This window comes from Ammospiza nelsoni, chromosome 1 (genome assembly GCF_027579445.1).
Source record: "Ammospiza nelsoni isolate bAmmNel1 chromosome 1, bAmmNel1.pri, whole genome shotgun sequence".
NCBI lineage: Eukaryota > Metazoa > Chordata > Aves > Passeriformes > Passerellidae > Ammospiza > Ammospiza nelsoni.
This window is the reverse complement of record NC_080633.1, coordinates 21,353,199-21,376,522: the sequence shown is the minus strand read 5'-3', so window position 1 is coordinate 21,376,522 and position 23,324 is coordinate 21,353,199. Positions and strand designations below refer to the sequence as shown.

Here is a 23,324-nt window from a genome sequence, read left to right as displayed (position 1 = left end):
AATTTAAACCCAGGTGATTTTTCATTACTGCAGGGCTGTATTTTAAGATTTTGTGAAAAAGATTAGTAACCAGCTGCTGGAGAGTGTCCTGCTTCCTCTTTGCTAACCACATGTCCATTAGTTCATATCCACAGCTCTTTCATGTGACTAAGGACTTTTAGTCAGTGTAGCCTAAGGAAGCCTGTAAAAATAAAGGAACAAATTGCCCTGCAAGAAACAGAATATTTTTAGTATTTATTTAGATCTATGTTTATTAATATGTCTGTGTCACTTGCCTCTCTGCTTTAACCCTCTTGATAATAAAAGCTTGGATCCATTTATAAATTAACTGAATGCACAGACAGAATGCAGATTAGTAAATGTACTCAAAAAGTTGTCAAAATTGGCACCATCTGATTCAGCCTGATATTTAGTGTCTTTGCTGAATAAGTGTCTTCTATGTGAAGAAATTACATAATTTCTGTGGTTTATATTTTATTTTTAAAAATTCTTACAGCAGTGGTTTTTATTAGGTGATGAAAAAATATTTCAGATAAAATCATAGTCAAAACAAATTTTTATCTCAGACTTGAATTAAGTCTGAATCAGAATACTTTTGAATTCAAAATAGTCTGGAAACTTAAAAAGAAAATACTGTTTTCTGTTTTTATTGTTGGGTCTGAAGAAAAATACAAATCACACAACCCAACTTAGTATCAAATTAATCCATATCTCTTTGACTGGTCACTTCAAGGGAACCAGCACAAGATGGCCTCAAAATATGTGATGCCACTCAAGTAGTTTGGACATATGGATTCCTCTGTGTTATCATGGCTTATCCACACATAAAAATATGATCTTATCAAGGCTGAGAAAGCTTTACCACTCACACTAATGTGATCAGGATACTATACTTGTTATGTCTTGGCTAAATGCTGCCAAATTTGATAATCACAAGAGGGACTTTTGTTACTGGTATGTATAGGGTAATCACTTATGCATTTCCCCTTGCTTTAGTCTTTCACTTAATTTCATATTTCTGTATTCTTACATCCTTGTAAAACATTCGAGTATATTTATAAGTTAAGAAACAGATGCACTGAAAAGCAAAACAGCGGATTAAGATCAAAAAGATTGTAAGACTCAATGGCAAAAAAAGAAACAAAAAAGCAGACAAACAAAAAGGCAGGAACAAAGACCCAGATTAGCCACAATCACTTTTATATTCCAAGAATCTGATAAATTCCCAAAATCATTGCTGCAAGATATTCAACAGATGAAATCTCTCTTCATTCTTCTGGAAGACTTCAGTGACTCAAAACCTAACCCTGAAAACTATAAATGTTCATCTGTAAAAGATTTTCAGAATGGGCCAGCAACTTACACGATCAATTATAGAAGACTTGCAGGTTTTCAAGTAAGAAATTACACTTCATAATGCATACTGAAATTATGAAGAACCAGTTACCTTCCAAGTCAAAAGACTCAAATTCTAGGATCACCAGTGACTGTGGTCCTTGATCAATAATATAGTTGCAGTCCAGGTTGTTACCATACTGACTAGGGTAGTTTGGAGAGACAATACGACCTTCAGGGCCAGTGAAATTTACTCCACATCCTGCAAACAAATAAATAAAGCACATTTATAAATCTGGTGACAATACTACTCTGGGTTTGCAGTAAAAAACCCAATGATGCACACAAGGACCTCATCTCTCATGGTGAAAAAATCAGGGAGAGTATCACATACCATGATGGCAAAGGCAGATCTTACACATAGCCAGAGCAGTGATTTTGGGAAGCATAGGGCTGTCCCACCTAGTGTCACACTCTTAAGTAGGAGCAGCCCATGGGCCCACAGCCCTGACCAGGAGGACACAGCACTGCTGCTCCTGCGGGTGTGGAGCCTGCACATTTCAAAATCCCTTAGAACATTCAAGTGTGTCTGAATTGGAGAGGGCATTACTGGGGTACAGGAGACTGTACAGGAGATTTGAAAATGCCAACATTAGTTAAGTGGTGCCATTCTTGTTTCATGCCTGACTTCCAGGAAAATGCAAGGATGTAAGGCCACCTCTGCATTGCTTTGCTGTGTGCAGAGGCAGGAAAGGTTTACAACCCAGAAGTTTTCAGGCACACAGAACTGTTTGTTTTCAGGGAGCTCCTTTGGATCCTAATGACTTGCATGGCCTTTGTTTTTCTTTTTTAGGACAAAAGTTTAAAAGAATGCAGTGCACAGTGAAATGCTGGTAGAAGATTAGGAACAGGCATATGAAGCCTGTGATCATCTCCACTGAGATTGTGCCTATGTTAGTGCAAACATTATAAAAACAAAAGTGGTTTCAATTCAGAATTCTGAATGCTTCAATGGTCTTTCCCTCAAAACACTTAGTTTCTTGCTGTTTTCATCTGAATCCCTTGAAGGGCAAGTGGTTTCCTTAGGCAGCATCCTACAAAAAACCCAAGCAACCAACAGCAGCTGAGCAGTACCTTTTCTGCTTCTGGTGGGTTTGACCATCACAAAGCATGTACCATGGTTAAACAAATGTCTTTTTAAGAAAATGAAAGCATTAGATTCCATGCAGTTCAACTATGAATTTTTAAAATTTAAAGCCTATTTATTCTTTTCAGCGCATTGAAAAGGCAAAAGTGGCTGATAATAACTACAAAATTAGAGCTGCATCTTAGGCAAGTCCAACACTTGAGTTCATTGCACTCAGTATGGAAACTCTTGATTTACATATCTGGGCAGAAGCTTCAATGCCTTGTTGGACTGGGCTCTAAATTGCTACACACAGGTCAAACTGATCCCAAATGGACTAATTAAGCCGCCACCTGGCTTTAATATTACTTACTGCTTGTGAAAGATGCAGAGAAACCTGGAGCAGGAGCATCCTGAGACTGAAATACTGTAGTTATCACGTTGTTTGGAGCAACAACAGGATCAGGAGCTGAACTTCCACATCCTGTGGCTAACAAAGCTGCTGCTGCTTCATTATTTCCTCTCCACACCTGACAAGGACAGATTGGAAATGGTTTAGTGCTTTCAAATTATAAGCAGTTTGTGGGAAGTCAACAGGAATTACATATGCAATTTTTCTTTCCATAGACTAAGGGTAGGATTCATCTCACAGTGAATCTAGGAGTTCTAAATTGGAGTTAATTACTACAGTCAGTGGAGACAAAAAGGTTTCTCCAAGGAGTGAGTCACAGTGAATAAGTTAGGTTGCCAGGAACCTCTGAAGGGCATCTGGAGGTCATATGCTTGAACCCTTGCTGGTAACAGAGCAAACATAGATCAGATCCAGGGACAAGAGAAAAACATTTTATGCATATCATTACCTACTTCCATTTTATCTCTGCTTACTTAACTCCATACAACCTAAGAATATGCATATCTGTGTATACAAGTAATTATTACAGGTAATCCTTATGTTATTCAGTAAATAAGAATCAAAACTGTCCTGCTAGGTTAATACATCAGCATCAGATAATTCCTAGTGTTGCTAATATTTTTTAAATTTTATTTTTCATTCACTTTTTCAATGACAAGTATCAAATCAAGTAAAGAGTTACTATAATAACTCTTTCTAATAAGGAAAAAAGCCATGACATTAAAATATTACTTCAATTGTACCAATAGCCAATTTGAGCTCAGTGGAACCATGCATCCTAAAAAGCACATGCAAGTTTAGGTAGGTATTTAAGGGAAATCCTCTTCAGGTATTTACTTAAATATGTGCTTGAGGTTCACAGTTTAAGTGCTGAATTTCAAGACACATGTAAAATGAAACATAGGTATAAATGTTTGATGTTTCTTAACATTTAAATATTTTCCTGAATCAGGGTGTTTATTGACAGGATTTAAAATGTCTGTTTAAATAATGAATTATTTACTCTAATAATAAAATTATTTTTGTGATGTGTTTGGACAGTTCAAACAGTTTTTTACTGTAGTTTACACCCAAAAATATATATCTGTTTTTTAAAATAATGTGTTTGAAGGAAATTGAGTGGAACTAGTACAACCACATGAAACTATGATTTCTCCAAGCAACCATCCTAGAAAGGAAAGGGTTAGCCAAGGGTGAGTCTGTAAATGTAAGCATTTGAATCACCTCATTCATGTGACCAGGTGTTTGAGGCAATGAATGCTCAAAGGATTAATTTATACAGTCTATAGCCTGGCCAAGGTTTTGCAAAGTCACTATTGATTTTGGATTACTCTCTTTTGGCTGCTCAGCTTGGAATAAATGGAAGAAACTTACATCATTCTACAGCTTTTCTGACCCTTCATACATTTCAAATTACACATTTGGAAAAGGAAGTGGGCATCAAAATTTTCAGATCTTCCTCTATGGAGAAAACCTCCAATTGTCATAGTTCTGCTTATGTCATTTAGGGCAGTTTAGGCATTTAAAATTAAACACTTTTACTGAGTAGCATTAGGACTTTCATATTAGTGAAATGTATTGTAACATTGCATCAATTAATTGCTGGAGCAGGTTATGAAAAGACAAATCTAATCCCTGTGGGGTTTTTTTCACAGCCTTAAAAAATGAGTGCAACTGCAAGTTGGTTGGTGTAGATCAGATGTACAGCTGCTCAAGCCTTCCTACATGTTGTAAAATTATGTTTGCCCTTTATTTCAAGTGGGAGTTGTATTGCTGGGGAGAAAATGAGCACAAAACCACTGAACATATGCCAAATGCCTGAGCAAAAAATGACACTGAAAAATGCAAGACATGTCCACTCTATTCTATTGCTTTGAAAACAATGGTTCTTGACAACATATGAAAGATCAGATTTCTATCTTTGTTTCTGGAAATTGAAAAAAGAAGTGCAGCCTGGACAGTAAGTACTTACAAAGGAGTTTGGTAGAATTATAGTATAAAATTCAGAGGTTTTTTCTTCACTGGAGTAATTGAAAAGAACTTATCTTCATGCATTATTATCTCTTTATTTTCTGATTCTGAAATAATATATGCATTTTTGATATTTTTCATTTCTGGGGATGCACGTAGGCTGATGGTTCCACCTCCCTGCTGGAGGTGGAACCTCAAGAACCGATGACAATTAAAATTTTATAGAGGCCAGTTCACAAAGCACGCAGAAAATGGACTGTATGATACAAGGACTTTAGTTTACATTTCCCAAATTTTGAGCCTTGACAGTTCAAACAATAACAAATGCAAAACAGGGATCTGAAATCATTATTTTACCTTCACATAACTGGTCTGGCAGCTTCCATTGCTATCTGGAATCTGGAAGTTGCTGTGGAAGTTCACCTCCAAGTGATTGCTCTCATGTGTAATGATGGTCCATGTGCATCTGCTGTTCATGGGAAAGTTTTGAGGCCAGTGAGGGGACTTGATTGTACCATTATCTGAGTGAATGATTCCACCACAGCCTGGGAAAAATAGCAACAGATGCGAGAAATGTTTAAATATTTTTGAGTGGTGTTGTGTTCCGCTTTGAATGGTTGCTTGCTTCTGTGGCTGCAAAAGTGAGAGGAAAGCCCTGATACTCACTGAAACTTCATTTACCCCTCCTGATCTTCTTTCTCCCATCTCTGCAGCAGGAGGTAGTTACACTCTAGAGGTGTCTCTTTGTACTTCACTTTATTTTCTCCACAAGCTGATTCCTGCCCCTTCATAGCCTTTTACAAGGTCCATCTATAAACTCCTGGCAATTTGAAGTGAATATTGCTTTGGAAGAGTGCAGGGGTCAGCAGTACATCTGAGACTGCAGGTTCCCCACACCCCACAGTATGCCCATTGTCACAGAGAGACATTCAGAAAAGCACTCTAGGGACAAAAACCAGTCTACTGATGTGTCCTTTTTCTTCTCACTCTGCAACATGCAAATATTGCAGTTCCACATGTGAATCTGTTCAAGCTACATCCGTTTACCCAGGGCAAAATGGTGACCTCCCCCGCCTAGGCAGCCCGGTGGATTTCACTGGAATTATGGGATGGGCTGAAAAACATGCCTTCAAAAATTGCTAACAGACTCATTTATAAAGGCCAATAGCTGGTCATTGCTCTGTGGCAGCTCATGATTTTACACAGAATAAGTTTAGTTAATTTGAAACATATTTGCAAATACCATGCCAAGAATAATGTGTTAGGGCTATGAGTACGGTACTATTATTTCAGATACAGTGTAGTAAAAGGATGAATAAAGGGCAAAAAAAGTTTAGTAACATCCTAGTTTTTTCCTCTTAATTTAAAAAATATAGAATAGATTTAATAGGAAGATGTTATTTTTCATTCTTCTCTGTTAGAAATGGCAATTGTGTTTAGAAGGATGTGAAGCCAAGTTTTGGTCACAATACAGAATGCAGACCTGGATATTCTCAGTGAACAAATGAGAAGAAAGTTGAAGAAAGTAAACTAGATATATATATAAATTAAAACTCTCAGAGAGAATACTGCCTATGCACATGGCACATGTAGGCTAATGTCTACTACACCATTGAAGAGGGGGCTTCATTCTGCATGAAATCTCAGGGAACAGGGTCAAAACCTTGCTAAAATGACAGTGTATATTCATGCAAGCAGAGACTATTGATATATTTAAGATGACACTCCATCAACTAAGTGTGTGAATACAGCTGCATCATTAGTGGACAGAAAGATGATAGGATCAGCCAGAAGGTTTGCAGCTGGAGGTGACACTAGGAAGCACATGCCAGCTCTGTAATGAGCTGGCATTTCTGTCAGCTGTAATTTCTGCCCTACCACCATCTGCCACATCTACCTTTAGTCCTTTAATGACTTCCTGAAGTACACTGCACAAATGGTGAGCGACAGAGTGATGATAATTTCAAGAGAAGGAAGGTAGCTTTGAGAAATGTACCATTCCATCTTGTGTATACCATCTTCAGAAGAGTACCAACATCTCCATCACAGTGCAAGAGTTCTAGGCTGCTGTCACATGTGCTCTTTGAGATGTTCTGTCTGCCTCTCTGTTTTGGAACTCACTTCTTCCTAGTTTTAAATGTTTAAACTAAACCAAACTGTGGAAAAATTGTTATTCATGAAGTGAAATGTCTCATAGTCCTTGACAATAGATACCACTGCTGGGAGGGTAATAGTGATGGTTTCAATTTACAGCCATCAAGAAACTGCCAGTAGGAGTTTTAAAAAGTAAAAAATCAATCCAAATTTGAATTCATTGTGTAAGATCCAAAAGCACTGGATAAATACTTAATTTTTTTAGTACTGGCTTCTTTCAAGGATCCTGAAGATGATGGCATGCCTTTCTTTTGTTCTTTAAGGCAAACTTACCTAAAGATTCTGCTGTCCATGTTGCATAAAAGCCACCTCCTTGAATGGAGTGATCAGAATTAAAGATGATGACCAGCTTGTTGGAGCCAGAGCGAATAGTCCCAGGTGAGTTATTTCCACAATACCTCCCTATGACAGGAGACCCTGCAGAGCCACCATTCAGGATGGTAACAGAATCCCACTTACAAACTGGATGGTTTTCAATGTGGAAGGCTGTAAAAGTAAGCTGCAACACACAAAGGTGACATTCAGGTGCTAAAACCAATAATTTTAGGGGAGAATATAAAGCAAATCCAGACAGATCCTGTAACCATTGTGGCACAATGAGTTCTGGGTACACTAAGAAATCTGCCCCTCACTTCATGATGCTTTCCTGCAACTATTGATTGGAATCTTGCCACTATAAGTAGCAGCAGCTACTTAGCTTGAAGGCAGAAGTGGGAGAGGAATTCATAGGTTCAAAACTGGCATCATTTTGTCTTAACCACATTTAGAAACTAAGTATGTACTTCAAAACAGTGCTGAGTATGTACAGGTGTTGAACCACTTTCCTGCACACAAAGTTTCTGATCATGAAATATAACTAGCTATGCAAGCAGAAGGCCTTGAAAATTTTTTTCTTCCTATTATTTTGAATCAATAGACTAACAGTTGCTAAAAATAATGTTTGTTTCCACCAAAACAGAAACAGTCTGTGGTTCATTCCCATGGGTCTGGATGTATCACATAAACAGACTGGGCAGCTCGTGACCCTGTCTCCCTCCCACACCAGTGCCATTTGTCCTTGGAGAGATATGCTCACACCTGGGATCTCCAGCTCAAACATTTAGATTGCTGGTTCTGTAGACTCCAGCATTTGTTGATGCTGAAATATTGATGTACACTAGTAACTGCCTGGCCTTGTTTCCATCAGTTTTGGGATTGTTTTAGGTAAGTTTCAGGAGCAGGATCTTTGTAGAAAAGTTTAGCAAACATACAGGATTTTTTCCTGTACCTTTTGTGTGTCTTCACTTCCAAAAGAACCTGTCTAAGACTAAATACAAATTTAGCTGTAATAGTTTAAATTCAGAACTTTGCCAGCAACTGAAACTGGCAGCTTGTACTGGAAAAAATTAGTCTGCCTTCACTGAGCATGCTGCTACTCAGTCCTTTCAAAACAGAAATCTGCTTTCATCTGATTAAAATTAGTTCTGCTTTAAACTAGTTTGTGTATTAAATAGAAATCTTGTGTTCTACTAAAATAATCCTGTATCCCCTGAAATAAGTACGTAAGCAGTGGTCAGAATATCAAGTAGCAGAAGAATTAGGACTATTCAGTGAATTAAGTTTTGTACTGCTTGGTCATAAAGGTGCTTAAATTGGTCTGTCAGGAGTTTGACTCAAGAAAGTAGCATCTCAGGCAGACTTCTAATACTTACTGGGAAATTGGAGCAACATTTCATTGATGTAATTTGTACCAGAAATCATATTGTGTTCCAGACTAACCAGTAAGACACAAAAGTAACTTTGTAGTGGCTTGAAACTTTCCTGCAGAGAAGAAAACTTTCCTGAACTTTCCTTCAGCCTCATGTTTATTCTCATGATAGTGAGAATATCCATGAACATCTAATAAAATGAGTTATTTCAGTTTTGTAAACATAGCAAGTCATTGTTTAAAGGAGAAGTCAGTGCTATGTTTTGAGGTCAAGTAATACAAGGATCCTTCTGTTTTTCAGAAAGGACAATTTTCAAACATTTTGTTGTGTTGTCTTCATTCCCTCTTTTAGTTAAAATCAATGGGAAGATATTTAATTATTCCACATTCCTGATCTTCCAAATTGTCTCAAATCTGTTCCTCAAAACTCAGAAGGTACTTCTCACACTGCCTGCTGTGTATATAATTGTGACAAGTTACTCACAGTGATGGTTTCACCTTCAGGGGCTTCCAACACCCAGGAGCAGCGACTCAGACGGCTGTAAGGCTCTGGGTAGTTAGGGCTTGAGATAACTCCCCCTTCACCTGACTGTACACCACCACAGGCTGCAGGAAAAAAAGTAACGTTTCAATGCATTTTCAGAACACAACACTATAATCAAATGGGTGGAAGGTTATTCAGTTTGTAATAGCAATAAAATATATTTAAGATGTGCTGATAGAATTAAAGGTGAACAATTTATCTGGGAAATTCCAAGTTTTAAAATCTTAGTCATTGAGTACTGAGTAAAAGGATGCAATGACCTTGAAACTTTGCATTTATTCTGATGCTTAATATAACTGCAAAACCTTTGCCAGCTGACACATCTGCCTCTTCCACCTTATCGTCCATTTGTTTATCTCACTCTTAAGCAAACCAGTGCCATCCTTGGACCAACACAATGAAGTTTCTGATGTGTCTAGATAAGCCCCAAGGCTAAATTCAGCTGTGACAGGAAGAGTAGTTGTTCTGGCACACAAATGGCAAAGTGGTGTAATTTTCACTGATATGGCTTCAAGTAGATTTCAAAATGAGTGCAAAGGTTCAAGCAGCAGAATGCATTTCAGCTCTGCTAGCACTCCAGAGACCTATCTGAAGTAAGTCAAACTTGGCTGCTATTACCTGTTACATCCCCATTCCCAAGAGCAACCAGCTGCTCTGAGTGTTGCAAAATCTCAGATGTGGTTTGGGGAATGCCAACTGTGAGGCAGAAAATCTGAGAGTTCCACTGCTAGCACAGGCTTGCTTTGAGAGATATAAATAGTGGCTAGCACTGTGCAACTTTTGAGGACCTTTTTGAGGGTTGATCCCATCATGACTATTCCCCAAATCACCATATGACTGGCAGCATTCCCCAGAAGTGCCTCAGTCAGCCAAGGCAGCAGTCTATTGAGCCATTTACCTTCAAACGTATAATGGGCCGAGAATCCTTTATCTTCTGTGTTTGCATCACTGACAAAGTGTACCCAGACCTGGGGGGCAGCTATAACTAGTGGCACAGATGGTGCAGCCTGACCACAAAGTCTGGCTATTAGCTCTCCATCAGCATTCCCTAAGGAAAAGAAAAAGAAACAAAAAACCACATGACTTTTTTGAGTCCTGAAAGAGCTACAATAAGATAAAGGAATAGTGCAAACATGCAATTCATTCTGTTTTGACAAGAAAATGGAGAAGAGTACATATCACAATTAGTAACTTATTATTTCTTGTGGATATAAGCAGAGTGTTGCAGTTCATTGTTGGGATCTAAATCTTGGCAACAAGAGAGTTCTCTCCAAAGCTATACCAATTACCATTTTGATACCCTGGGCTCCTTTTCTCCCCTTCCTGCACACATTCATATGTCATATCAGATACACAAAATCCTCACTGTTCTGCCTCAAACCTACAGACCTTTTGGGGCAGAACAGTGGAAAGAGATGGCCTAAGGACCATATCACATGGACAGCTACTGAACCTTTTTTTTTGTGACATCCTCACTAAAGTCAACAGGGACATTGAGTTTTCTGTATAGGGATGTGCACCATCCGTGAACAAACTGTTATCACTGTATTAATAGTGCGCATTTCTTTCCCTGTGAACTCAGCATATAGTTCTCTGTATGGTCAAAAAAACCCCAAAAAAACAAAAAAAAAAACAAAAACAAGACAGCATTTGCTGAAATCCTTGAAGCCTAATAGGAGAGCATAACACAGGCCACTGTACTTGAGTGACACTGAAGGTTTGCTCAAGCTGGTGAACCCCTATCTATCACATTGCTAAAAGCAGTTTCTGTTTATTACTGAAAAATTCCCAGAAGGAAGAAAGTAAGGGTAATAGTGTTCCTTATGACATCCAAGCAATGCCATTCCTAAGTTCATTTCTCTAACAATAGCAGCTTGCTGGTCTTAAAAGTCTTCATTCAAAAGCAACTCCTAGCCCTGTACTAAGTAGCTGGCCATTCTTGGGAAGAAGGCAGTAGAGCAAGAGGGGAAAATTTTGGAGGCTCTTCAAAGCCTTTTCAGAGTTATTCCAAATCATGGGTTGGTTGAGTAAATTCACATTTCCATCATATGCAAGTGACACAGCCACCATTTGAAATGCCTTGAAGTACAAGGAGGAAAAGGGACATATAATAAAATTCTATCATGCAAATTACACAGAGAGATGGTACAAACTCTCTTGATAACATGCACTAATAATTATATTGAGCTGTACAAGCAGAAAACATTGATGATAAATTGTGTTCAGGAAAAAGTAGTAATAACTACTTTTAGCATTAGTATATGAAATACATTTTCATTTTTGTACATTTTATAAGGTGATTAACTATGTGACAGATGTCACTCAGGTTACTCAGTCTCTACAGTGTGAAAAGTGATACCAATCATTGCTTTCATGCGTGGCCAGCTGGCCAGAGATCTAGGCTGTTGATAAACAGAAAAAGAAAACAGAAATATTGTGCTGTAACATTTCATTCAAACCAAAGGGAATGGTCTGAAAGACAAAATGAAGAGTCTTCCAGAAAAGCCAAAAGTTAGGAATATATTTCACTGGAGCAATATGTAGCTCAGCTGTATGACCATGTACAACCTACATGCATTTGCATGATAATCTAATACCCTAATATCTTACTCTAAAAAATTTGAAATACTTATTTTATCTATTTAGCTTAAATATTAGTCATTGAATTACAATAAATTCTGATTTTAAATTTTTTATTTGAGTGCCATGAAGTCTGTTGTACAGGCATCACAAAAGAATTTTGCACATCTCAGCAAAATTTGGGGTCTCGGGTAACTTAAAGTAGAATTGGACCTTTCCCTAACTATGCATCTGCTGTGTCAAGAGTCTTAAACAGCACCTGCCTGAATTAGGGGCATTCTGCACTACTGCATCTCATTAAATGTTACTTGTCAGCATGCACAGATGAATCAAGACATTCTGCTTTTGCCACCAGGCTAGCTGTGAAACTGGAGGTCCATTAGTGGTGCTGAAATGGGCACTGGTATTTAGATGACAAAACTGTGTAGAACAAAACAAGACTACAATTTCTTTCTTTCAATTTTCTTTGATTGTATTGCCTGGAGGCCTGAGGTTCATGATAAAGTGAGAGCAGCAGGAATGGATGAGTAACAAAGCAAATATATTTTACTGTTTCTTTCTCTGAGTTTTTTCTATTATTTCCCAGCTCCAGTGCATACATGGCAGAGAACTGCTAGGCTACACAGCTATGCAGGGTGTGGCTCTACACAGGACAAACCAATGCTATACAACCAAAAGCTCTTGCTCAAATGAGTGCAAATAAGGATGGGACAGATTCCTGCTCTCAGCCTTTTCACATGTTTCAGAAAGCATTTCCTGGTAAATTAAAACCTGCTGTCTCTGGGACTCACAGGTACAGCCTTTCTATGAAGACAACTGCAGCTTTCATACTACATTTGGCATTAGCTGAGTGACTTTCATGTGACATTTCCAGTTGCTTGCTCTTGTAGATAAAGATGTTCAAATATGCAGGGATACCACTGGTGCAATAATACTGTGATTTTTTTTTCATTTAAAATGCTTTAGTTTGTGTTTTGCAACATATTCTCACTGGAAATAAGTATTTCTTTTTGAAGAGTCATCTTATAGAACATAAAAATGGATGTGAAGTGGGTATGCAGTCCAGAGGCTATGAATAATTCAAACATTCTTTACTCCATTCCTGCTGTCCCTGGAGATATTTCAGGACCTGAGAGAGAATAGGGAGTGGACCAAATTATTTTCATGACTGCAAATGCCATCTCTCAAGGCCAATGAAGCGAAATTCATATTGTCCCATGTAAAAAGAGTCAGGTGTGTATTGCAAATAGCAAAACTAGTTATGTCTCCAAAATGTCTATCTAGTTTTCCATTTTCTCCCCTGAAAGAACCAAATCCATGCATCCATTCCTCTGGTAGTGAAATCCCATTTCTTATCATGGATGCAACATGGAAGGCAGGATTTGAACACTTTCAAATGAACAGATTCTACAACAGACACTCCCTTCAAATATATATGAATGAGATTTGGCACAGAGTTGTACAATCAGAATTTTGACAGGCTTCATCCATTCCCCTGCTGAACATACAAACCTATTCGTAGCTCTAGGTGGTCATACTGGCAGTTCTGGTGATGTTCCAAGTGGAAATCCTCAAAAGATATATAAATGGATGAATTGTAGTGAGAGGGATTTTCAATGATCCATTCACAGTTCAGGTTACTTGTGTAATTTCCGATGCCATCATAACCAGGAGAAGAGAAATCCCCACCTGTGTGTGCCATCAGGATTCCACCACAAACTGCAGAAACAAAATATGGCTTATTTAAAAGAAGTAATGATTCTTGTATGAGGAGAAATCCTGCCCCTCTTCATTCAGGTATGCTCACATCAGAAAGCACATGCTGATTAGATCAAAACCTTTTCCATCTTCTAACTTTTGTATAACTTACTGCTCTGTAGAAGAGAATTCCTCTCTGTTTCCCTGGAATTTATTGGCAAGTCTTTAAAAACACACATTTAAAGCAAAGAACAATTATTTACAGGATCAAATAAAATATTTCAGCAACACTATCAATATAACAGGCATTATTTAATATTTTTATAAAATCTCACTACAGCTTCAGTTCAGTATTGCTCAGTGCTACTCATTACCCAATTCTAGGCTCAAGAGAAAAAATTTCATGGAAGATACCCTCAATGCCGTAATAGGATGCTTGGGGTGGGAGCTGGAAAATAAGTTCAAAAGGCTCAAGGCTGTAGTAGTAAGGCTGTGCCAGCTGCCTCCTCTCTGGAGGCTGAGCTTGCAAAAGTAGGTTAGCTGCACTCTTTCACAAGCTACAATAAATTAATTACCCCCCTGAGTAATAAGGAAGCACTTGAATTATTCAATTTGTCTATAGCACTATGCTTTCTGAAACTTTTCATGGAATAAGGCCACTTCAGACCATCTCTTACTCAAAACTCTGTACAAAAAAAATAAATCAGTAGGGACATCAGGTACTGTCATCTGTACAAAGCCACATGAAGTCCATTGCTAACAGAGATTCTCCATTTTTTTTCAAGTTCTTTCAGCTAATTAAAGATAAATATCCATTCCCATCCAGAGATGAAAACAAAAAAAGGTATCAGAGATTTGTCATCTGTTTAGGTAATTTTGTTTTACGTGTGCCAGTACTCTAGCTATGAAATGACTTACCAGAGATCATCACTCAAGTAAAAAACATACGCTACCTGCATCTTCACTAGAGGTGTATGAGACACTGAAGCCTCTGGCTGCACGGGATATATCTGTCACCAAAATGACTTTCATTGTGTTTCCACTGGATTTCACCTCCGTGCCTGGATTCACCTCCCCACACAGCTTGGCCAGCTGGGGAGAGTTTTGCCCAAGGCCATTGTAAACCTGTGGAGTCAAAATAAACTCTTATGACACCAATATACAGTCTTATGAGCATCTCCTGTGTAATTTAAGAGTGTTTGCACCCTTTAATACAAAATTCACTGATGTCCCTCACAAGGGGTTAGTTCTCACATCTACCCAAACCTTGGAAGAAACTTTCATGGCCTTGAGTGGATGAGGCACTGAAGTAAACATCAAAATAACTTGCTTATTTTAGTGAAATACAAACATATTCTCTCCCTCTCTCCCTCTCTCCTTTTTCAAACAGAAATTGAAATATTTTTATTGAGAAGACCACTGCGGTTTAGCACAATATTTATATATTCAATCATTTAATAATGCCAGCTACTGATCATATTAATTTCATTTCAAATCATAATCTGTATTCTTTTTAAAGCCAACATGAGCTTTATCGAAATATTCTCCAACACACTGAGTGCTGGTGTGCATTTCTGATTATTTCAAACATTTCCCTTTTTGATGATCCAGGGATATTTTGCTCCGTTTCTTCATGCACCCTTTAGCCTTGGAATTAATTTCCTTCTTTCTACTCTGCAGTGCAAGCAAGGCAGAAATTACATTTCCCACTGAGACTTGGAATATATTAGAGTATTGAAGGCAGAAAAGTCAGCAGGAAAAATTTTCCTTTAAGAGATCATTATCTGATAAAAAGCCAGCTGCCAAAGGTTTGTCTAAAGCATCTGTGAAGAAAAACAAGGGAAACATCATCTACAAACCTCAAGGGATGAATAGCTACTTCAGACCCCCATGCTTGTACTTGGATTGGCTTCTGATCATCCTACAGTTAATTCCTGTGTTTGCACTGCTTATCTGAGGAAGTGGGAAGCTAAACTCTACTTCACATTCCTGCAATTTCAGAGGAATCATATTTTGAGGCATCTGACCAGGTCCAGGTCTGTGTGCCAGGCTTGAATTTTTTTTCACTAAATAACCAGAAATCAAAAATAAACATGGTAAAGTAACCAATATCTACCTTTTTTTCAAGGTGGAGAGTGATATACAAGTAAAGTTTCTTGGGGTTTCTCCATCTTTAATTCAGAGCAGCCATTTGCTGCAATCTCTGTCTTTTTCTACTTCTTTTATTAATAGACAGCAAACAGTAACAACAGCAGTAGATATTCCTTAAGTCAATAAAACCTGGGACTGACTGATGGATTTTGTTTGCCCAGAAAAGAGACATTGAAAGCTTTCAAAAACCCAATATTTTTTTCATAATTGATAAAAAGACAACTCCAGTGATTCCTTGAATCCTTTTACTCTGCCTGGACCACAATATCAAAATTTCCATACTCCACAATAAGGAGATGAGTGTAGATGCTCCACAGTGGTAACTTTCTCTCATTTATCTGCTTTCCCCAGATTAAATTACGATTTGTCTAAAAACCATATATAGACCTGTGAGTGACCTTTCAGCTTTTTTACATCCATTAATTCTCCACAAAGGGATTAGGAAGAGCATCTTCTGGCTCTACACCCAATACTCACAGCCACATAATCTGATGAGCAGCTCCAGTGCTCTTCAGTTTTCATGTCATTAATGGTGAGGGTGACACGTCGCCCTTCTCCCACTGTGATCCTCCATTCACACACCCGGTTATGGGGGTAGAGGTTAGGGTAGTTGGGTGAAGTAAATGTTCCAACAGGTGCAGTAAGATCCCCACCACATTCTGAAAGATCCAAATATTGGTACACTTCTCAGACTAAAGCATTGCTTATAGAATTGTAGCAAAAAAAAAAAAAAAAAAATCAGTTTTGTGAGAAAAAGAGATCTTGAGAGGATTTGATTCCCCTACTCTGTCCATATGTTTGTCTAAACAGCCAAGTTCCTGCCAGTCTGTATCACTCAGTCATAAAAGCAGCTGAGTATTAACTGACCACAGCAACTCCTTTTAGTCTAATTGTTAATATTTCCTTCTCTGAAGGGCTCATCCCAGGCTTCAGAAGCCTGGGTGACCCACAGGCTTTGATGCCAGATGATGCAAGCCTCTCATTGTGGCAAGACTGAGACATATATGACTTTGGTCTATGGTATAAGTTGCTCCCTGAGAATAGATTTGAACCCTACAAATCCAACCTTCAGTACTGGAATCAAAGCGCAGTCTGAATCCCCGGGCATTGACTGATCCATCAGTGACAAACTTGACATAAGCAAAACTGTCAGAGGTGTCCACAGCATCAGGGAGAGTGTTACCACAGTACCTGCCCAACAAATTTCCTGCAAAAATCACATAGAGAAAGAGAAATTTATATAAATATATTATTTATATTTATACTGAAGGTCACTTTCCAATTCAACTGGAAAGGCAGGAGTAAACTAGTGGAATCGAGTTATTGTTGGCAAATAGAAGGGTGTTGTTTGCCTGACTTTGCACCATCAAGAAAGGCAGAAAATAAAACACTGCACATTGAAAAGGCTCACTTTATACTCAAAGGGAAATGCTTTCAGGAACCTCAGATGAGGTTTCCTAGTAGTACTAGGGAGGGGAAGACAAACACTGAAATAATTCTCAGACCAGAAGTGTTGTATTCTCGGATCTCCACGAAGTCATTTGTGCACCCAGCAGAGCTTTGGATGTCCAGGCCTTCTAGTCTGATGGTAAGATAGTGGCCCCAGGGACCCTGCAGAAACCATTCACACAGCAGGTTGTCTTGATAATGAAGGTCAGGATACCCCGTGCTCTCAATGATACCACTTTGTCCTATCACTGTCCCACCACAGGGAGCTGCAAAAGGAAGAATATTATTTGGTTGACTAAAGAACATCACAGAGATGATCTTTCTCGTAAATAAGACTTACAGGTAAGGTACAACTGACTTGTTCTCTAACTGTGGTAATAAGACAGGAATTACCTTCCAATTAAAAATCTTCCATGTTCTCAATCTAATTCAATCAGTCCTGGTTGCTGTTATGTTTTATTTTTTTTCACATCCCCTCCCCCCCATACCCACACACACCTTGCCATTGCAAACATCCCTTCCTCTCTTTTGTATCTCTTATAATTTGAATAAACTCACAGTTTTCAATCTAATCTCTATCTATGCCCATATTTACCAGAAAACCTTGTAAACATGTAACTGGTAAATTAAAAAGAAATGAAACTTGCTAAGTGTGGATCTCAATTTTTTCTGACAGACAAAAGTTGACTTCTGGTTTGAGTCAACAGTTGTAGTTCAGATTCCTTTTTCCTTTCATCCCTTCCTACTCACTCTTTGTGATGCCTTAGTGAGTAATCACTGCACAGTGTGTAAAACAGCTATTAATTTTTAATTGTATCTCTCTGAACACTCATTTCTCTGCTGTACCTGCAAACATAAGTTTGTAGCAAGGCATACAGCAAACATGTGCTTACAGGCACATGGTGTGACTCCGGTGGTCATGTGTAGATCCAGGAGCTGGACCTTGATTATCCTTGTGGTTCCTTTCCAAATCAGGATATTTTATGATTCTATGAAACAATATTCCCAGGTGGATTTTTTTTTTAGTGGATTCTGTGTCTGTTAGTTACGATCTTTCCATGGCAGTAACAGTTGTGTTCATAATGCCAGTTCTGTGAGTCATTAGTGGTTTGTTTCAGGATGACTGACATTCAGCTAAGATACTGTAAATTTGTTACAGTTAAATGTAAATTATGGCTTCATATACTAATAAGAAGCCTACTAATATGTAAGCTTCTTCAGTTTTCACATTCAGAAATATGATAGCACTCTATTTTGGCTTTAGTGTTTCAGATCTAATGCAATGAGCAAAATTCTGTATTAAAAAATACAGTTCACTACTTTGCCTTTGAGAAATTAACAGTCCTAAGATTTCCTATATACATGACACTAATGTAATGGCTGTTATTCTTTGAAGATTATTAACATAATCAAAACAAAAAAAGTATCATAATTCTGAATTTGATCAAGGACTATTTTTTCTTGAATTTAAATGTTTTTCTAGTGCATTCTAACTCTGTTTTTGCAGCTTGAGAAGAAGTAACAAAAGTATTTCTTTCCCAGATAGCAAATAATGGTTTTCATAGCTCATTCCTTTTCCAGTCCATTATTATGCTGCCCCTGTTTATCTAGCAGCTTTTTTATAGATCTATTTACATTTACATAGAGACGCTCCTAATTTGTTATGCTACCACCAATTCTCAGCGGATCTTCACACTCCCCTTCAGAACCCTGCTCATGAAAGTGACACTAAATTTGCAGGCTTAAAATCAAACCATGTTACATGATTTTATCCACACTGACCTTTTTCCTACTGCTCCTTTGACAATTGGCTTTGGCAAGTGGTTATCCAGTGGTTGTTTCTGCTACTGCTGCTGGTCTATGAGCTCTTTCCTATTAATATTCCCCCAATTTTCAGCTCTTTCCAGGTGCAGAACATGCTGATATTCTGAAGCCTTAGCTCCAATAGTAACTGAAAGAGGCATCTTCCTGTCAGCCCATCCCACAGGTCTGATTTAAGCCCTATTACAGAAGTCTAACACTTGAAACAAAAATCTTTAAAATCATAGAAAATGACAAATGCAAGCATTACCAATGGAGTATTTAGCATTGAATCCCACGTGTGTGGCACTGTTGTCAGACCTGAACCTTAGGTACATGACGGCTCCTGAGGATCTCTGTGAGCCGGGCCTCAAACCTCCACAGAGCCTGGCAATGAGGGGGGCACTGGAGTCGGCGCCGCTGCGCAGCTCCAGGTAACTGGAAGTGCAGCTGGAAGAGGAGACAATTTTATTTTCAGTGTATGGCAGCGGTGGTTCAAAATCATTCCAGTATGTGCACAAAGACATGAAGCTGTAGTGAATTAGATTGGTTTCCATGCAGTGTAACCAGGACAGAAACAACAAGATCATAATCTATTGCAGTTATGTAATAATTGAATCAAAAGAAGTGCAAGAAACATTGAAAAAGATTCATCTAGAACTCAGTCTGTGATCAGATCAGATCGGACAGGAGCAACTTCTGGGTGGGGATATGAACAACACTGGTGAAGTAGTTGTGATCATCTTAAATACATTTTATTGGCAGGATTCAGATTCAGCAGATATTCCCTATTAGTCTCACTGAGAGGTGTTGAATTAAGGGACAACAAGAAGACAGATTAAGGGAACAAAAATTCAATTCTGGGTTCTAATTAGGTGGGCATACAAAGACCCAAAATATCTTAAATATAAGCTTTGCCTTCAGAATGGTGCAGTTGTCCTGGATGCCAGAAAGGACACCTTTGGGATTCTCAATCCTTTGCCATTTTTCCTGGATATGGTTTCACAGGCTCACCTTTTTCTTACAGCCCCTACCAATGAAGCTACATCAGCTGGAAAACAACCTTTTTTTATGGTCCAGGCAGGGAGTGCAAAATGTGTAGACCCATTGCAAACCAGCTGCCAGGCAATGGAGGAGGGAGGCAAAGTGTCATGGTGGGAATCCATTGGCTTTAAAAGCACCCAAGAGTCCAAAATACTGAAAATCTGAATATGAAAGAACTCTGGAGCACAGATTTTACAGAAAGCACCCTTGTATCATGGATGTTTCCACTTTTTCTGTCATACTAGTTTCTTTTATGCATAGCAACGTCCTAGGAATGTAAGCCAAAGACCTGATAGCGTCAGTGATCTCTCAAAAATTTCTTAACACCATTTGACTTTAAATATAGAAGTGTTTGTCCTCTGGGAGGAATTAGAGAAAGTAACAGAGAAAGAAAAGTCAGAATGAAGTCTCTGAAGAAAAATAGGCAAAACAATGTGGATGTATACTTTGGTGAAGGTTCAATGTAAAACTGATCTTCAAACTGCAGCTCTACTGCATGTCCATTGGGAGCAGTGATGGTCCAGACACAGTCAGCATGCGGAGGGTAATTGCTCGGGTAGTTGGGGGAAGATGTGTATCCACTGGGGTTGAAATCACTGATATAAATGTTCCCTCCACAGGCTGGGAATGAAAAGATCACCAGTAAAAAATAACATGAAAAGGAAATGGGTGAGGCATCAAAAAATGACTTATCACAATATTCCAACAGAGTTTCCTTTTGATGTCATGCAGTCACATAAAAAAACAAATGCATTCTGTTGCTTGCTGTGGAAAAGCATTTTAACGCAGTAGAATCCTATACTCCTGTGCTCCTGCTTACCTAGTCATCCTCATTTCCAAATATTCAGGGCCCTGAACTGAACTGCTATTACTTCTTCCTTGGATTGCTTATAAAACAAGCAAAAAACGTATTTCTTGCCTTGTTACTATGCCAATTCCCAAGAGCTAGGAAGCCCATTAGTCAGACCCATCAATATATCTGTGAATCATTCCCAACTTCTACTTTTCAAGAACTGAAATGTCTGAGATAATAATGAATGTGTGAGGAATGCCAGTCAGAGCAAACATGAATGTTTGTTCAGGTCCTTTACCTGACAAAAATATCTTTATTTTGACTAGAACCTTTTTGTCCTAAACTCCTCTACATTCTAGCAGTACCGGTTAACCTGGGGCTTTACTCAGGTTCCATGAATAGAAGTGGTAGAAATGCTATTGTACAGCTTCACCTATTCTCCTCACGAATTCTCTGAAGTAATGCTAATTCTTTGGGGCAGCAGGGAAAAATAGGCCAAAATCAAGCACTTGAAGATTTGAGCTGATTGACAGGTTGCCTTGGTTGTTTAGATACTCTGTTTAACAGGTCTCCAGGTGTGCCAACTGGCGTCTGTCATGAACACAGTGGGATAACTGCAAATGCCAAGTTTGTGGTTTCCTCCTAGGACCTGGTCTCTATTTTGTTCATTCTTTCAAAGAAGTTAGCTTTGGCAATTAATGTTATTTTCTCAGCTGGGAGTAAAACTTGTGAGAAATGTTGCCACCTTTCTAGACACACTACCCTGAAAAGCTCCTGACTTCATGTAGTGCTTGCATGGGGTACTAAATGTTCAAAATAAAGTTCTTGTTTCCAGGAGACTTTCCTTTCCTGTATGAATTTTTACATCTCTTCCTAACTGTAGGTGCTACTTCCCTACTAAAGGGTCTCTTTTTTATTTCTCACTTTTTTTCTTAATCTATCTTTAATATTTTCAGGTTCTGTGACCTGAGCCTGATACTCTTTAAAAAGGAGAAATCTGAGTGTCAGATCAGAAATCATGCACTACAGGACGTTTTTGCAGACATCTGATTTTACCAGGGTTGGGACTTTGAACAAAAATATCCTTTAAGAGGACAAACTCCGAGTTACATATGCATAAATTACAGAATTTAAGTTTGTTACTTAGACTTACCTAGACTCTTAGCCTCATATCTCAGTTTGAATCCTTGACCCTCATTGCTGCTGTCAGAAGTGAAGTGGACAAAGAGCTGATTGTCTGTGGTGTACATGGTGGAGACGGGGCTGCTTCCACAAAAACGTCCATTCCCTCTGGCAGACACCAAAGGTGGGGCTGCATTATCTAACCCATTCTTCAGCTAAAACAGAAATTGCTAATGTTACTCAAGCAAACAGCCCTGGAATGTAAACTTTGTGCACACACCATCTTAATGCTTCCAGCCACAGGGGAAATTAATAAACTAGTGATTAATTAATGCATATTAATAAAAAAGAGAGAGAGAGTGAGATAGAGAGAAATATCTTTGGTATTTCTCTTTTGGCAGTTGCACCCCATGACATTTTGAGCTGCTCTACTGACAAGTAAATCTGTAAGATTCAGTAGCTTTAACAGCTTTGAGGATTTGGTGACCCAGCCAATAACCTCACCTCTACGTAATCTCCAAGGGTGCAGGAAGTGTCCTCGCTCTGAATCTGGAAAGGCTGTTCAAAATGAACAGCAATGATAGATCCAGTGGCTACCACTACATGCCAGGAACAATTTAGATCAGGAGAATAGTTTTGAGGGTAGTTGGGGGATGTTATCACACCCCTGCCTGTGTGCAAATAGCCTCCACAACCTAAAAAATAAAAAAAAGATAAAAGTTGAAGCAAAGAGAAAAACCCCAAAAGTGTCAACTATTCACCTATTCATTTTGAGAAAAACCCTGTCTCCAAAAACATGTGATGGGTTAAAATAAATTTTGGAATGAGTGTTTGAAGAGCTGAGGGGCACATGATGAATGATCTCCCAAATCACAAGCTTATAGATTTCAAGATGACACACCAAAATCCTGACCGTGAGACTGTTCTCAGACTTAGCAGATGAATCAGCAGGCAGCAATGTCCAGGACCTCCCACAGCATGAGTTTATCATTACCCTGTCTGAGGACATTGCTTCTAGCCATGGACCAAAGCACTGCCATCTACTCCAGCTGCCAGTCAGAAAACCTTCCCCACTTGTCACTGTTGCCCAAACACTTTCTTGGTGCCTCAGCCCATTCAGGAATCTGTCATCATTCCTGAGCTCATGTGGGAGGACTGTTGCTGGAAATTGCTGACATTCCTGATAGAATTTATACAGATTCCTGCATTTGCCTCTTTCTGCTTTGAGTCATTTATTTCTTTCTCTTAGCTAAGCATTCTTTCACCCTTCAGCTGAGCTGTTATAAACTTAGGCAAATGCTTTTCTTTCTTTTGAGAAGTGACTGGTCAGGTTGAATCATGCTTTGTTGCATTATATTGCTGGGAAAACAGCAAATTTTAGCTTTGTAGAGTAAGAAATTTATTAACACATATTCATGAGAGGCGAATAATTAGATGTGTGTATAATTAATTAAACTG

General features: G+C 38.5%; 1 protein-coding gene across 1 annotated transcript in view; it reads right to left on the bottom strand.

Annotated features, from left to right (window-relative positions):
• CUBN (cubilin) overlaps positions 1-23,324 on the bottom strand; it is a 143,100-nt gene that overhangs the window by 27,645 nt on the left and 92,131 nt on the right. Inside the window, 15 exon segments of the mRNA XM_059475204.1 lie at positions 1,448-1,597; positions 2,835-2,991; positions 5,202-5,389; positions 7,272-7,497; positions 9,170-9,291; positions 10,128-10,277; positions 13,322-13,528; positions 14,461-14,632; positions 16,136-16,317; positions 16,725-16,865; positions 17,164-17,373; positions 19,179-19,357; positions 20,398-20,572; positions 21,898-22,081; positions 22,371-22,561. Of these exon segments, the coding sequence (XP_059331187.1) occupies positions 1,448-1,597; positions 2,835-2,991; positions 5,202-5,389; positions 7,272-7,497; positions 9,170-9,291; positions 10,128-10,277; positions 13,322-13,528; positions 14,461-14,632; positions 16,136-16,317; positions 16,725-16,865; positions 17,164-17,373; positions 19,179-19,357; positions 20,398-20,572; positions 21,898-22,081; positions 22,371-22,561 (2,634 nt within the window).